We start from the raw sequence: 17,749 nt of genomic DNA, 5'->3' as shown, positions 1-17,749 counted from the left end.
CAACCTTGTTTCGCTCCTGATCTTACAGGGAAAGGTTCTAGTTTATCACCTTTACATATGATGTTTACTGAAGGTTTTAAATATATGCTCCTTATTATTTTAAGGAATAGTCCATTTATTCCTATACTCTCAAGCATTTTTAGTAGGAATGGATGTTGGATTTTATCAAATGCTTTTTCTGCATCTATTGAGATGATCATATGGTTTTTATTAATTTGATTATTAATATGGTCAATTATACTAATAGTTTTCCTAATATTAAACCAGCCCTGCATTCCTGGTATAAATCCCACTTGGTCATAGTGTATTATCCTGGGGATGATTTTCGGAAGTCTATTTGCTAATATCTTATTTAAGATTTTAGCATCAATATTCATTAAGGAAATTGGTCTATAGTTTTCTTTCTCAGTTTTCGATCTACCTGGTTTAGGTATGTCTGTGTCATAGAAGGAATTTGGTAGCACTCCTTCAATCCCTATTTTTTCAAATAGTTTACATAGCATTGGAGTTAGTTGTTCTTTAAATGTTTGGTAGAATTCACCTGTAAATCCATCTGGTCCTGGGGACTTTTTCTTAGGAAGTTGGTTAATAGCTTGGTTTATTTCTTTTTCTGAGATGGGACTATTTAGACTACTTACTTCTTCCTCTGTTAATCTGGGCAAGCTATAGTTTTGAAGGTATTCTTCCATTTCATTTAAGTTATCGAATTTATCGGCATAAAGTTGAGCAAAGTAGCTCCTAACTATTGTTCTAATTTCCTCTTCATTAGGGGTGAGTTCACCCTTTTCATTTTCAAGACTATCAATTGCTTTTTCTCTTTTCTTTTTTTAATCAGATTTACTAAGGGTTTGTCTATTTTGTTGTTTTTTTCATAAAACCAACTCTTAGTTTTATTAATTAATTCAATAGTTTTTTTACTTTCAATTTTATTAATCTCACCTTTTATGTTTTGAATTTCAAGTTTTGTGTTTGTCTGGGGGTTTTTAATTTGCTCCTTTTCTAGCAATTTTAGTTGTAAGCCCAATTCGTTGGCCCTCTCTTTCTCTATTTTATGCAAGTAGGCCTGTAGAGATATAAAACTTCCCCTTATTACTGCTTTGGCTGTATCCCACACATTTTGGTATGATGTCTCATTATTGTCATTTTCTTGGTTGAAGTTATTAATTATGTCTATGATTTGCTGTTTTACCCAATCATTCTTTAGTATAAGATTATTTAGTTTCCAATTATTTTTTGGTCTATTTTCACCTGGCTTTTTATTAAATGTTATTTTTATTGCATTGTGGTCTGAAAAGGATGCATTTACTATTTCTGCCTTACTGCATTTGATTTTGAGGTTTTTATGCCCTAGTATATGATCAATTTTTGTATAGGTTCCATGAACTGCTGAGAAGAAAGTATATTCCTTTCTGTCTCCATTTAGCTTTCACCAAAGATCTATCATATCAAACTTTTCTAGTATTCTATTTACCTCTTTGACTTCTTTCCTATTTATTTTGTGGTTTGATTTATCTAATTCTGAGAGTGCAAGGTTGAGATCTCCCGCTATTATAGTTTTGCTATCTATTTCCTCTTGCAGCTCTCTTAATTTCTCTTTTAAGAATTTAGATGCAGCACCACTTGGTGCATATATGTTTAATATTGATACTGCTTCATTATTGATGCTGCCCTTTAGCAGGATATAATGCCCTTCCTTATCTCTTTTAATTAGATCAATTTTTGTTTTTGCTTGATCTGAGATGAGGATGGCTACTCCTGCTTTTTTGGTTTTGCCTGATGCATAATAGATTCTGCTCCACCCTTTTATTTTTAGTTTGAATGTCTCACCCTGTTTCAGGTGTGTTTCCTGTAAACAACATATAGTAGGATTCTGACTTTCAGGCCAGTCTGCTAACTGCTTCCTCTTTATGAGGCAGTTTGCCCCATTCACATTTATGGTTAGAAGGATTAATTCTATATTGCTTGCCATCCTATTAACCCCTGCTTATGCTTTTCCCTTTTCCTTCCCTTTTACCCTCCTACCCAGTATTAAACTGGTGAACACCACTTGCTTTTCACAGCCCTCCCTTTTTTAGGATCCTTCCCCCACCTTAAAGATCCTCCCCTTATTTTACCCCTTTTCCTCGAAATTACTGTATTCCCTTCCCCTTAGCTTACTCCTTCCCTTTCACTTTTCAATGAAGTGGAAGAAGTTTCCCCATAAATCGAATATGTCTATTGATACACGCTATGTTCATCTCCCTCCTTTCTTTCTCTCAGATATAATAGGTTACCTTTGCCTCTTCATGAGATGTAGTACCACCACTTTACACTTTTTTATGATATAATCTCCTTTCCACCACTAGTTTCTAAGACAAATTGTACATATGTTCTTTACATACTTTTTTGACAGAAGTATAGTTCTCAAATTTCTTTTTACCTTTTTAGAAATCTCTTGAGTTCTGTATTTGAAGATCAAACCTTTTATGTAGGTCTGGTTTTTTCATCAAAAATAGATGGAATTCATTTATTTCGTTAAATGTCCATCTTCTTCCCTGGAAAACGATGCTCATTCTTGCTGGGTAAGTTATTCTTGGCTGCATACCAAGTTCCTTAGCCTTTCGGAATATCATGTAAGAGGCCCTGCGTTCTTTTAATGTGGAGGCTGCTAGATCCTGGGTTATCCTTATTGTGGATCCTCCATATCTGAATTGCTTTTTTCTAGCAGCTTCCAATATCTTTTCCTTTGTCTGATGGTTCTTGAACTTGGCCACTATATTTCTTGGCGTTTTGATTTTAGGGTCCCTTTCAGTAGGTGAGCGATGAATTTTTTCAATGTCTATTTTACCCTCTGTTTCCAGAATGTTTGGGCAGTTCTCTTTGATAATTTCCTTGAAAATGGTGTCCAAGCTCTTTTTTTCCTCCCATTTTTCAGGGAGTCCGATTATTCTCAAATTGTCTCTCCTGGATCTGTTTTCCAGGTCTGTTGTCTTTCTGGTAAGGTATTTGACATTCTTTTCAATTGTTTCATTTCTCTGGTTTTGCTTGACTACCTCTTGGTTTCTCCTTGAGTCATTCATTTCTACTTGTTCCAGTCTAATTTTCAATGACGTATTTTCTTCACTCACTTTTTTATATTTCTTTGTAATTGTCCAATTGAGTTTTTATCTTCTATGGATTTTTTTTCCATTTTATCCATTTTATTTTTTAGAGAGCTGATTTCCTTTTCCAGCTCACTAATCCTGTTTTCCTTGGAGTTGTTTACCTTTTCCAGCTCACTAATCTTGTTTCTCAATGATTTGATTTCTTTATCCACTCTGTCTTTGAATGCATGGGATGACTTCTCCAGGCTCTCTTGCCAAGCTTCCCTTTCCTTTTCCCATTTCTCTTCCAGCTCTCTTGTGAGAGCCTTTTTGATTTCCTCTATGAGGTTCTTTTGTATTGAGGAGCAGCTTATATCCCTCCCAGGGGATACATCTGGGGACAGTCTGTTCCTAGTCTCCTCAGCATTTGAAGTCTGCTCCCTCTCCACACAGAAGCTGTCAATGGTTAGAGCCCTTTTGAATTTTTTGTTCATTTTGTCAGAGTAGGAATCAAAGAAAACAAACTGATGAGAGAAAGAATTGGTCTGTTTTGTGGGAGATGGGGCTGGATGGTATTAATGGGCTTCCTCTACAGAGTGGGGGTAGGGCAGCAGAGAGCCACTAACAGAACAGCAGTGACTGTCCTGAGTCTGCGCTCTGAGGCTCCGAGAATGCACCAAGTCAGTCCAGGTGGGGGTTGGGGGTGGCCGGGCTCTGAGAGATGCTGGCTTTCTGAGGTTTTAATCTTCACCTCCGGTGTTTACACCCTCTCCCTGCTCCTGGCTTGCTGCCAAGACGGAGTATCCACACTGGGGCAGAAGCCCTTTCACAGAAACGGCAGAGATCACACCCCTCCCCCTCTGGTCTGAGTTGTGTGAGCTGCCTGTCTTGCTCTGGCTGCCTGCCCTCAGTCTGCGCCCAGTCTGATTGACCCTCCCCCGAGCAAGCACAGACCTTTTCTGGAGACCTTCAAGGATGTCTTCTCTTGGTGATTATTTGTGGATTTCTTTCTGGGTCAAGCATTAAGTCAGAGGCTTGTCATGAAGTAAGTTCTGAGAGAAAACGAGGAGCTCAAGCAGCTGTCTGCCTCCACACTGCCATCTTGGCTGGAAGTCGGACTTAGCTCTTTTCAACAATGAGGTGATTCAAACTAATTCCAATAGACTTGTGATGGAAAGAGACAATTGCATCCAGAGAAAAAACTATGGAGAGTAAATGTGAATCACAACATAGTATTTTTACCTTTGTTGTTGCTTGCTTGCTTTCTGTATTTGTATTTGTTGTTGTAGTATATGAGGAAATATGTTAAGAAGAATTGCACACCGATCATAACCTGTACTGTATTATTTGCTCTCTAGGGGAGGGGAAATATAGAGAGTGAGGAAGAAACATTTGGAACACAAGGTTTTGTTAGGATGGATACTGAAGGGGCAGATAATTCTGGGAAGATGACAGAATAGATTGGTAAATTTCAATCTCTCCAGATTTCCCCCACAAATTAGGTCAAACATAGCCTAGTGAAAAATCAAGACTTGGGGCAGAATGGTGGTCCTCCTGATAAAACCTGAGATTTCAAGAAAGAAAGACCCCGGGCTGGGGATTAACTTGTCTGAAGTGCAGATACCTCCATGCTAGTGCTGAAGAAATATCAAGTGGGGACCTCCTGGGTCAATTAGGTGTGGCTGGAGCCTCAGCATGAACCAAAGAGACTTTCATTCCTGCAACTACTTGTGGAGCTCGTATTTGAATCCCAGAAGACTGAGTAAATCTTGCCTGGTTGGGCATGCTAGGCCCAGCCGGGCTACTGAGATATGGCTGTGGATGAGAAGGAATAAGTACCCAGTGAGTGAAGAGGCAGTGGGCCAGGGATGCTGCTGACTATGGGCACTTGCAGGAGGGTAGAGTTCTTGTTTTGGGGTTCTTGGTAAGAGTGGAGACCTGAAGGAAAGATTAAGGCACCATCCCCTCACCCCATGATTAGAGATACTTACACTAATATCCCTAATTAAAAAAAATATAAATTGACAAGGAAAAAGAACCCCACCATTGAAACATGTATGGGACCAGGAAAGACCAGAGTTCATCTTCAGAAGAGGACACTTTAGGTAAAAAAAAAAAAAAAAAAAAAAAAAAAAAAGCTTCTACCCTGAAGAATAATGAAATGGCTATCTGCCCAGAGAGAATTTATACAAATACTCAAAAAAGAATTAAAAACCAAATGAGAGACTTTGGGGGAAAAAATAAAATAAAAGCCAAAGAAAAAGAAGAAGTTTATGAAAAAAAAGTTAACCAACTAGAAAAGGAGATATAGAGTCTCAAAGATTAAAATAATTCTTTAAAAAATAGAACTGGGCAAGAGGAAACCTGTGAAGCTACAAGAGATCAAGATAAAACAAAACAGAATATAAAGAATGAACAGAATGTGAAACATCATATAAGAAAAATGATAGGTCTAGAGAACATATCAGGAAGAGAAAACACAAGAATAACTGGACTGCCAGAAAATTGTCATCAAAAAGAGAATCTTGACACAATAATGCAGGAAATAATCCAAGAAAATTGTCCTGGAGTTATAGAACATGAAAGAAAAGTAGAAATAGGAAAAAATTCACTGATCACCACCTCAAAGAGATACTTTATAGAAAACACACAGGAATAATATTGTCAATTTTAGAAACCTTCAGATCAAAGAGAAAATTTTTTAAGAAACAAGGAAAAAGATTCAAATATTCTGGAGCTACAATTACAATTGTGCAAGACTTATCAGTGGCCACAATAAAAGATCATGACCTACTGATAACCAAAAGAATTATGTCTGTGAACAAAAATATCATAACTAGCAAAATTATCTATAATTTTGAATGAGAAAAAAGGAAATTCATTGAACTTGCAGATTTCAGCACTTTCTATCAACCAAACCCTAACCTAACAGAAAATCTCACATATAAGAGAAAATGTTGAAAAATCCATTTTAAGGAACTTAACATTGGACAAACTGATTAAAAATGGACAAATTGTTTTTACACAGGAAAATATATATTACTTGCTTAAGATTTACAACAATAGAAAGATTTCAAAAGAAAGATTGGTAGAATCAAGGTAAAAATAGTAATCATGTTATACAAATAAGGTGCAGAGGAAGAATAAAGAGGCAAAGAAGGCAAAGGAGCATTCATAGTTCCGAAAACCTACTCACATCAAGAATGGGTTCTATAGGCGACATTACATATATATCATGAAAGGAATAGCATGAAATCTATAAAGAAATAGGTGGAAGGCGTGGGTTGATGGGGAAGCAAAGAGTAAGGGAAGGAGACAAGTAAGAGTGGGGGGAGGTTAAATAATAGCAAGGCAATGGAGCAGAATTTAAAGAGGCAATAGGGATAGGAAAGACATATGTGTATATGGGGTGTGTGTAGTTGTGAATGTGTATATGTTTGTATATATATCTAAATATATATACATAAATATATATTTTCTTAATCATAGCTTGTTTGGGGATGGTGGGGTGAGGGAGAAATCAAAAGGGAAAAAAAAGAATAAAGTAAATAAGGTATGCAGCAGAGAACCAAAGAACAATTTATAAGGAAGTAAAGAAAAAAATGAACATACATGAATACAATTTCTTCTACTACAACTTTCTTGTTCTAGTAATTTGTTATATATTTTGAATCCTCCCTGAAGTTCTGTTGGGCAAATGACAATGTTCTTTTTTGTTTGCTTTATTTTGTTTTCTATTTCTTTTCTGTTTTCCTTTTTTCCTTATTAGTTTAAAAATTGTTTTTTAAAGGATGGAGTTAAAAACTATCTGCAAGTATTTTGAAAAATAAAAAACAATTATTAAAAAGTACCTAATAAAAAATGACTGGTTTCCATGAGTTTTATTGATTTAGGTTAAAGCTATCAACCATTATCATATAAAAATCAAAAGTGATAAAATTTTATAAAATATATATTCATAAAAATAAAGCCATTACATGTTAATAAAAATAACTGTACTTTCAAAATAAAAACAAAAAAGAGCAGTTGCATTGCTTTGCTTATTTTTGTTTATTTCTTTAATGACTGGCTTAAAAGAAAACAACTGAATTCTGCTATCTGCCTCTTCATTTAATCTATTCTGATTCATTATTTTCATTGAAGGATATAAAGAATATCCAAATATGTATCACACATATAATTAGAAAATGGAAAATTATTTAAATAGGCAAGTAGGCAAATTTATTATTATTATGAAATGTTTTGACATCATGAACCTAGTGAAAATGTTTTGTAACATTCAGGGATCTCCAGACCATATTTTGTGAATGATTTGACTATAATGTCTAACTTTTGGTACATATCTTTAAGCAAACTTCTTTCCCTATTGTTATCATCTTATATATTATTAAAGCTCTCACAAAGTGCTTTCAGTAACCCTACAATGAGCTTTTATATGAATTAGCACTTTAAGATTAATTAAAACTTTATAAATATTATCTTATTTGATATTTAAAATATTCTTTAATTTTTTTTTGAAAAATTCTACCTATTACTTTGATTTTTCTGGGGTCCAGTAGAAAAAAATCCAACCTATCTTCTACATAACAGTTTTTCAAATGCTTGAAATTGTCTATCATATCTTCTCCAAATTTTCTCTAGCTGAGATTAAAAGGTATAGTTCCTTCAACCAATTCTCATATGATAAAAATTTCACACATTTCATCATATTGATTGCCATCTTAATTCTTTCCAATTTATGAATATCTTCAAAATACTACACTATGAATTAAACCCAAAAGATTAGGTGAGGTATGAACAAAGTAGTACAATGATCTTCTAATTTCCCTGTTTAAAAAAGTTTATCCCTAAGATTACCTTAATTTTATTCTCTACCATATCACATTGTTGACTTATATTAAGTTTATAGTCAAGGGCAGCTAAGTTTCTCAGTGAATATAAAGCTGGATCTAGAATTAGGATCTTCTTGTGTTCAAATTTGGCCTCAGACTCTGGACAAATCACTCAATCCTGTTTGGATCAATCTTCTCATCTGTGAAATGAGCTGGAGAAGGAAATAGCAACTATACCTGTATTTCTGTCAAGAAAATTCCAAATGGGGTAATTGAACAAATAAAAAACAACCAAAATCCTTTTTATCTGAGCAAACTAATTTCTAAACAATCTTCCTTGATCAAAATTTTTACTTGTGAATAAGATATTATGAATCACGGTAAAAAGAGTTTATATTTATCCTTATTAAATTTCATCTTATTTGTTTAACCTGATAGAAATTCTGTCAAGGTCTTTTTGAATCTTATACCACTTTATCTGAATCTAGTCTTTTATCATTCCATCTTTGCTTTGGCTTTATTACACTTTAATCCTATTGTTTGAACTCACCACTGCTCATGATTCTTCCATACCTCATTTCTTTTCCAAGCTATGCACATCCTCACCTCTAACACCACCCACTCTCTTCCCTTTCCCATCTTGATCCTTTGATGAACTCGTTCAATTCTACCCTATCATTCATAGCCAAGTCCCTTATTTCCTTATTCTACAATAAACATAATTTGACAAACCCCACTCTTAGATTATTTTCATCTGCTACCATCATTCCTTTTTATATGTTGTTGAGTAATGGGAGGTAAGGAAGAAGGGAAAATAAGGAGCTCTCAATTACCGTGGTGAAATAGGAGGCAAGTTTTTAGTTGAGAATATGTGTGTGGAGGGATGAAAAAGTTTGGAAGTGCCACTCTTGTGAATAAAGTAGTAAATTAATTGTGGAGGTATAAAAATGTTTCCTTATTGCAATAATAGCTCAGTTGAAATTATATAACATACATTTATAATGGGCCCCCTCAATATGAGTCATGATTTTTCCAGTTTTCTTGATTCTTTTTAATGTTACAACATTTCTTATGAGATTATCTCTAATATATCAATTCTATATGTTATATGTACATGGTCGTTTGCATGTTGTCTCCTTCATTAGAATAGAAGAAGCTACTTGAGGACTGGGATTGTTCTAACCTTTATTTTCCCAGTACTTAGCAGTGTCTGTCACATTATAAATGCTTGTAGACTTGTTGACTGTCATTCAGTATGTTAATTATCCTTTCCAGTTTTGTGTCATCAATGGCAAATCTGAAAAGCATATCATTATCCACATCATTGATTAAAATGTTAAATAGCATATAGTGTCAAGCAGCAATCCTTTGTTCCTAACTTCATTAAGGTCCTGCTTTGATGGTGACCAGAAGCATTAATATAATTAATTATCCTTTAGATTTAGCCATTTTTTTTCAGTTCCATGTCTATATAATTATATTATTATGTAGATCACCTCTCTCCATTTTCTATTATATGAAAAACAAAAAAGATTTTCTCACTTGCATTGCTAACATATATGTAAATATTAGTTATTGGATTTTTTGGATGTATCAATTTAATAAGTCAGTCAAAAAGTAAACAAAATTCATCTGACATGATAGTCCTGATGAAGTTTTCCTGTGGCTACCATATATTTCCTAGAAATTTTTATTCTATGTCTTTTTAATAAGACATTTTAGAATTTTATTTACATTTTCTGACATCCAGTTTACAGACTCCATTCTCTTGTGTTTAAAAGAAAAATCAGCATTTACCCTGCTTATGACCTGCAGTACCTCTCAAGTTCTCCAAAGTTTTTCAAAGATATTCTGAGCCTGTAGTACAATAATCACAGTAAATAAGAATATGCTTGATTTGGGCAAGATAATTTCAACTCACCAAGGGCAGCTAGTTGATCTCTTACTATGGAACCTTATTCATCTCAGGTATAACTGCCAGTACAATTATTATTCTTCTTGACAAGAAAAAAACAAATGCAAAATAAAAATTAAGTATCTCTGTCTTATTTGTGTCATTATTGATAATTATTTCAGCATTCATTCAATAAACCAACATTTATTAAGTGATAAATATGTAAATGTAAAGAATCAAACAACATCTTCTCTCAAAGATCTTAGATTCTATCCATCCTGAATAGTGTCCCTATTTCTTTTTTCATCTCTTTGTTCATCAGTATAGCTTGAAAAAAAAAACAACTTTTATATCCAACTTCATAGTTGGGAGAGAAGGGTAATATATTAATTGCCAAAGATCATGCAGCACAACTGAAGCTTTATTGTTTTTTTGTTTGTTTGTTTGTTTGTTTTTTTAACTCAGAGTTCTTATCTCCCCTTCCTACATTAATGCTACTACATGACACCTTCCTTATTTTAGGATTAATTGAATTAATCTTTATATGTTCTTATTATATTTTTGACTCACATTTAATTAGTTGACCTATGGTCTTCTTATTTCTCTTTTCTTGATGTTAGAGTTTTGGGGAAGTTTCTTGTCATCACGTATTTCCTGGTGATTCATTTTTTTTCTCCCTCATAAATTTACATGAATTTGCCATCCAATTCAACTATGATTTAACCATCTACCAAACTTCAAGCACTACACTTAATTAGATCTAGTTGGCTTTTGTTTAATTTGCTCTGGCATTTTGTACTAACAACATATTTGATATTTATATGGCTTAGGTCTCTGTAACATGACAAATTTATTAAACAAAATCATATTCCATTCTGTGACACCTCACAGGACAAGAGATTCATAATGTGGACATTCATTAGATACTAAAGTCATGTATCTATGAAATCACCAAGGTTTAACCTCTCCCTGAAAAAGTCTAATGAGAAAACCAAAGAAGAAAATATTATTCAATTAATTTTGCTACTAGTATTGTGTATTTGCAAATATCTTTATGTATGTGATTAAATGGATTTTAAAAGTACAAGTCACAAACTAAAACAAAGAAAACTTAGATTCTCTAAGAAAAATGTCATACAACATCAAGCTGAAATTAAATGGATTATTCAAGGTCACAAGATAACAAATTTGAATGAAGGGATCATTGAAATAAATTGAGTGTTCTATCACACACTCTAGTATTCAATGATAATTATATTAAAGATGAACATTATATGATTATAATTGTATAGAGAATCATATACAGACACACAGAAACAAATACATAGAGACACCTCTGAAGTCCTAAGTAAAAGGGTTAATGTGTTAATTTTCTATTGAAATTCTTTTTTTCCCTTTCTACAATAGTTAAGCAGTCACCCCATCATCTACATTTAAAGAAAGGTGTTTCCTTCCTCTCTTCAATGCTTTAAGCAGTAGATGATTCTAGCAAACATCAAAGGCAGAGAATGAAGAAGAAAATTGTATAATGAGAGATTTTAGTTTAAAAACTCAGTTCATGCCCAAAATAAGTTTTCTGTGAGTCAATGAACTTTCAAGTTCTGGCATCATCATCATCATCTCCATAGGAATAACGTCAACAAAAAGGACTTAAGTATGTAAAGTTTACAAATCACATTTCATGTATTAATCTAATTTGGCATAAGGACAAGCTAACAAAATAAAAAAAAAAACAAGATAATATGAAACTATATTTCATTGTTCTACTCCTTAAGGAAAAGCAGAGCTCTTTATTTTTCACATTTCTGAACCTCAGAAAAAGGTTCTATAGTCAAGGCAATGTTTCTCACCCATGCTGCTGGAATAAACTCATGCTGATATGGAACTAAATAAAGTTCAATTTGATGTTATTATTGGAAGCAAGCAGAGCATAAATACATACAGGATTTAGAAGGATAGTAAGAAAAAGTTCCCCTCCTTGGATACTTTTATCCAATTCTTGAGGTCCTCCTGGGTATTCCTTATAGAAAATTGTGTGGGTAAATAATCCACATGTCTGTCGAGGGAGCACCTAAGGAAGAAAAAAAATGAAACAATGAAATATTGAAGGGTTTTACTTAGATCTGCCACCTATTTATGTTATTATAAAAACAAGGTGATTTAGGGAATGATTATGCAGATGTTGAATAACAGTAAGATGGCAGCTGTAAAGCAACAGTTTTTAAAATCTTCACTCATAATCATCTAACAAATTTCCCAGAGAAGCACAATTTTACAAGAATAGGAAAACAACCCTTAACTTTAACAGTATTAGTTTATTAAAAGATAGAATTCCTTAGAAGTAGAATATTTTCACTCTACTAAGCTATTAATTCCCTTATTTTGAATCTTTGAACATCCTTGAACAATATTTAGTTTTAATCATCCATTAGAAAATCATTATTTCCTTCATCTTGGAATTAAAATATCACTCTAGGAATGAAATATATTTTAGACTTGAAATGATTATGATCTAACATATTCTTTGGTGAACTCCTTTGCTTATATGAAGATTAATAGGAGAAAAAAAATAATGATCCTTCATGTTTAGTTCTTCAAAATATTTATTATCTTGGCAATAACAGTCATCCAATTATACTATGTTATTCTTATAATTTCCAGGAGGGTTTAATCTTTTGAATTAAATTCAAAGCAAAGACCACCTCACATTAAGGATCTGGTAATTCTATTTTTTTAATGGTCATTTTATAGCTTGTCAGGAACATCTAAGTGGTGACATAGATAGATTAGCAGGCCTGGAGTTAGGAGACTCTGGAGTTAGGAGTTGAAATCTAGCCTCACATACTTACTAGCTGTGTAATCCTGGATAAGTCACTTAAACCTGTTTGCCTCAGTTCCTCATCTGTAAAATAAGCTGGAGAAGGAAAGATAAAGAAAATTTCTCATCCCCCCCCAAAAAAAAAATTCCAAAATGGAACAAAGAGTTGTACATGATTGAAACAACTCAAAACTACAGTCTAGTTATATATGGCATATATATGGTGTATATATATATATATATATATATATATATATATATATATATATATATATATATATGTATTAAATGGAAATGCAAAAGATCTTCTAAATGTTCATCGAGAGTGACTTGGGTAATTACCAATAATACACAATACACAAGAATGACTAACCTGCTGCATGAACATGTTGCACAAGTACATGTGAGGGGGCAGCTAGATGGCCCAGTGGATAAAGCACTGACCTAGAATTCAGGAGGATCTAATTTCGAATCTGATCTCAGACAATACTTATTAGCTATGTGATCCGGGGCAAATCATTTAACCCCAATTGCCTAACTCACCCCAAAAAGTGCATCTTTTGAAATTTTTACATATAAACTGGATTATTATGGTAAAGAATGCCATATTCTTTACTAAAGCCTACATTTAAATCCAAAGTCTCCTCTGCTTCTCTACAAATTGTTATTAAAGTGTTAACAACAACAACAATACCTTTCCCAAATGCCTTATACTTGTGGGAAACTGTGTTAAATGTAGAACTTAACTTAAGGAAACAACCATAGCTGAATGACAAATTTTTTATAGTAATTAAATATATTTTGTAAAATCATTTTAGAAAACATTCAAATGAAAATACTAGAAGGCAAGTATATTATTCAATATTCAAATTTTCATTTAAAATTTTTGTTCTATGTAAAGGATTTCATTATTTAAAAATTGACTTCATGAAATGATATGTGAAATTATTATTATAGGTTATGTAAGACAAACACCCCCAGCAATTATTTGTAAGTTTAAAAAATGTAGGTGTAAGAAGAGGAGGTATGGAGCTGCTCCACATCTTTCCTTAGGAGTATCCTTCTTAAGCTTTGAAGAAAGAGGCATGAAATTTATTTCCTAGGCAGAGACATATGTTTTTAGCTTTTTTCATGGAGAGAAAGGAGTTTTGATTTATCAGCTAGAAAGGTATGCATAAGCATGTCATCTATATTTTCCTGGTCATTTTTTCCTAACAACTGGGATAGGGAGAAACTAGGAAAGAGAAGACTTTATAGCATGAAAAAAACTGTGGGAGTTTCTATTTTAAATAACACACATATGTCTTAGGAATTTATTTGTTTGGGGAAAAAAAAACCTCCAAGGTGCCATCTTCCATCAAAATTTTGAATAAAGAGGTACATGTATGTAAATAAAAGTTGAATTATATTTAAATATGTAAATATAAATATAAATGTGTGTGTGTTGTGTGTATGTGTGTGTGTGTTTGTGAACTTGAATCTAACATTATCTACTTAAATCACAAAAAAGCTCATGCTTTGCCCCTGGAGCCATGATTTTAACATAATGGGCAGCATATTTGAATTAAAAGGACAGTTCTAATAAGGTAAAAGAACTCTTTGGAGATTTGATTCTGCAGAAAAAAAAATGAGGTAACAAAGTTTTAACTACCTCACAATTAAAAATAAAAAGCATGTTGTTTCTACTGGTGGCTAAATCCTGATCAAATTCATTTGTATTAATCATAGTACTGTAGAAAGATAATTGGACAAATTATATAAATAAATCATTGGCATAGAAGAGGAACTTATTTTTAGTATTCCTTTTTAAAATGTTTATAAACATAATTCCATATATTTCCTAAGTATTTAAGAATTACCATATTCCAAAACTTAATTAGGAAATACAAGTTGGAAATGACCTGTGTTCTAATCAACTGAATTGGTCTAAGAATCAATTTTGCAGGCATAAACATAACAGATTACCAGAACTGTGCACAGATCCTTTGGAAAATACTTAACTTGATGGAATTTCCAAGATATATAATTTATAAATCAAGGTCCATGATGCTAAGGAATCATTTTAACTGCACACAGTTTTATCATTTCTAAGAACTAAGAAGGCACTAAACCATTTCAACAGGCCTTATGCCTTTTTTACTCTCAGTAATAGATGCCATGTATGCTCTTTTCAACATAAAGTATGGTACTAATAATAGGGAAAGTATGAACTCCATTTAAGCAGGCATAGTGAGCAAGGATAAAGTCGGGTAGTACAAAGAACTTTTCTCTAGGAGACCATCAAATTCCTTACTGCCCTACAAATCACTGCCAAACAGCAGTGTTTTCTGTCACCATGGATGGGAATACTCTGAAGTCCTAAACTATATGTTAGTCTCTGAGGAGAGTCTGGATAAATTTGTAGGGAGACTATAGTTAGCATGTATCAGAAATAGAATTCGAACTCAAGTACTCTGACTTCAAATTCATCATTTGCTTGCTGCCTCTGTGACCCTAGATAAATCCCCTTTTCAACACACATAAGAGTCTTGAGCTCCCAAGAATCTGTCTGTGGTTCAGATGTATGGATCCTTGTCAATTAATGGTCCAAGCACAGATTCTAAGTGATCAACTTTCCCTCTCTCTGCCATAGTTGGGGCTCTAAATCCCCATGAAAGAATATTTTAAGTTAAGTCCTGAGAAATAATGCAATAGATATTTCTTCAACTATTGCAGCCTGAAATAATTCTATGGGAATACCATAGAATCATGTTCTCACCATGATGCCATTGTGGATGAAGCCTTGTCGGTACCGTGCAGGTTTAAGATGTGGATACTCTTCTGTACTTGTGACCTGAATACCCCAGACTTTTTTCCAAGCTTCGTAAAGTTGTATATGTACTGGGTAGACCCCTGAATGGTGTGGGGCCACTGCATAGCCCATATTGATAGGAATTCCATGCTCCTAAAACAAATTCAAATGGACATGTTTGAGTTTCATGAAATACACTGATTTTCTGTGAGCCAAGAACAATACAACAACAACAACCTTTATAATATATACATAGCATGTTAAATCTGCAAAGACCTTTCTTCATAATGAGGATTTTGTAAGGAAGCTGAGATTTTGATATCTTGATCTAGTTTAACAAATATTTATTAAATGTTTAATATGTGCCAGAAAAAAAAAAAAAACATTCAACAAAACAAAATATTCAAAAGATAAATTGGTGAAAGTCTCAGATGAAAGGCACAAGTACTGAGATAGATAAAGGTTTATTATAGCAGATGAAATTTTAGGTGAGAGTAGAAAGAAGCCAGAAAAGCCAGGAAACAGAGATGAAAAGGGAGAGAATTCCAGGAATGAGGGACAGCTAGTGAAAGCACAATCAGGACATAGGATGTTTTATGTAAGGAAACAGAAAGGAGAACAGTATCACAAAGTTCATGGAAGTGTAAGAAGACTAGAAAAATATGCAAGTGACTATCATGTTCGCCTACCTAGTGAATGTTTGAGTATTTGATAAAGAGTTTAAATATAGGTTTCTTGAATACAAATTCCATCCTTCAGTTACTTTGCCACGAAAGTTACTAAACTCAGCTATTCAAGTAGACATGAAGTCAAACTATATGGAATTTGGAACATAAAATAGGAGGTAGTTTTATGAGGTCCATGAAATTGATTTGGAGCTTTCAAACTTCTGTTTCTTTCTATGACTTGCCTTATGTAATTTCTTTACTGGAATGGGATTATCAACCCAGGTTATGGATAACAGTGTACAGTCATCTCTGAAAGCTCATTGAATCAATAATCAGAAAATCAAACACGGTAACTTGACAATTGGTGCACAATTAGCTCAGGAAGAGAATTAAAATCAATACAAAATGCAGGCAGCAATGTCATCAAATATCCACAAAATTTAAGTAAGATATTCACTTAAACTTAGAAAATAGACTCTTTATATCTCTTATGGTATCATTTTTCTTCCATTTGACTGTTCCTCATTCTATAGCCCAATTCACCTCTTTTATAAAGACTATGTGGTTTTTAACATCTGTTACTATAAATGTTTCTGTAGAGTAAGACTGAATGATGAAATCAATGTTATAAAATGAGCTTGATTATCCCTTGTGAACTCAAGGAGATGAACTTCTCTTGTTGTGTATAAGGGAAATGTGTTTCATACCAAAAATTTGATAGTTTACTCAAACTAAATTGTATTAATTCCAGTAATATTAAACTATTTAGCAGCTACCAGAAGGAATAAATTAGCTAATTCTTTTCCCTACCAATGGACATAACAAGAACCCAACATACTGTATAAAATAAATAACACAGAGTATCTAAGGTAATGGTTATCTCCACAGGCATAGGTTTAAGTGTCCTCCACAATACTTTTATCCCATCCATTTTGCTATCTAGTTTCAGAGTTTCTTTCAGAAGTTGAAATAGTTCTTTCTCTAATTATTGACTTATATGTACTCTCTAAGATATGTATCTCACAGAATAGAAGCAAAAATAAACATGCCTTTTCCTTAAACTTGATTTAATTGATATTAATATTTATGTACTTATATGTATACACACACACATATATATATACATAAATACTTTTATATAGTTATGTACATATATACATACACACATAAAATGCATGTACACAAACATAAGTGCATATACACATACATACATTTATGCATATATATATATATATATATATATATATATATATATATATATATATGAATACAAATATGGATCTATAGATGCATATTTAAATTGACCTTACTGTTCATCATTTTAAGCACTCTATTTCCAATCTCTCTGAGACTTTGCATTAATATTCTTCATTTTTGGAATGCCTAGTTTTTCTTCAAGCTAACATCTACTTGAAATCCTTTCTGATTCCAAATCTCCCATCTCTCAGCCCTGACTCAGTTCCTTTTTTTTATACTTTTAAATTTATCTTATATTTGCCTGTATTAATACATGTTATCTCCCTCACCTACACTGTAAAGTCTTAAAGTCAGGCACTGTTCCACTTATTTTTTTTTTTTTAATCTTCTGAATTTCTATGGTACCTGGCCCAAACTAGGTATTTAAAAAAATCTCTTGGTTGAGTATGTAGGGAACTCCCAGTATATAAACTTCATCAGGAATGAA

General features: G+C 33.0%; 1 protein-coding gene across 6 annotated transcripts in view; it reads right to left on the bottom strand.

Annotated features, from left to right (window-relative positions):
• Positions 1–17,749, bottom strand: part of NDST4 (N-deacetylase and N-sulfotransferase 4) — a 390,250-nt gene that overhangs the window by 191,280 nt on the left and 181,221 nt on the right. For all 6 annotated transcript variants that reach the window (XR_012483096.1, XR_012483095.1, XM_074272775.1 and 3 more), the window contains exons 5-6: positions 15,365–15,550; positions 11,731–11,859 (exon numbers count right to left, since the gene is read on the bottom strand). Coding sequence is in view for 4 of the 6 variants with exons in the window: in XM_074272775.1 (XP_074128876.1) it covers positions 11,731–11,859; positions 15,365–15,550 (315 nt within the window). In the remaining 2 variants the exon portion in view is untranslated. The remainder of the gene's footprint in view (positions 1–11,730; positions 11,860–15,364; positions 15,551–17,749) is intronic.

This window comes from Sminthopsis crassicaudata, chromosome 6 (genome assembly GCF_048593235.1).
Source record: "Sminthopsis crassicaudata isolate SCR6 chromosome 6, ASM4859323v1, whole genome shotgun sequence".
NCBI classification, from domain to species: Eukaryota; Metazoa; Chordata; class Mammalia; order Dasyuromorphia; family Dasyuridae; genus Sminthopsis; species Sminthopsis crassicaudata.
Note: the sequence above shows the minus strand (reverse complement) of the source record. Positions and strands in the feature narration are given on the sequence as shown.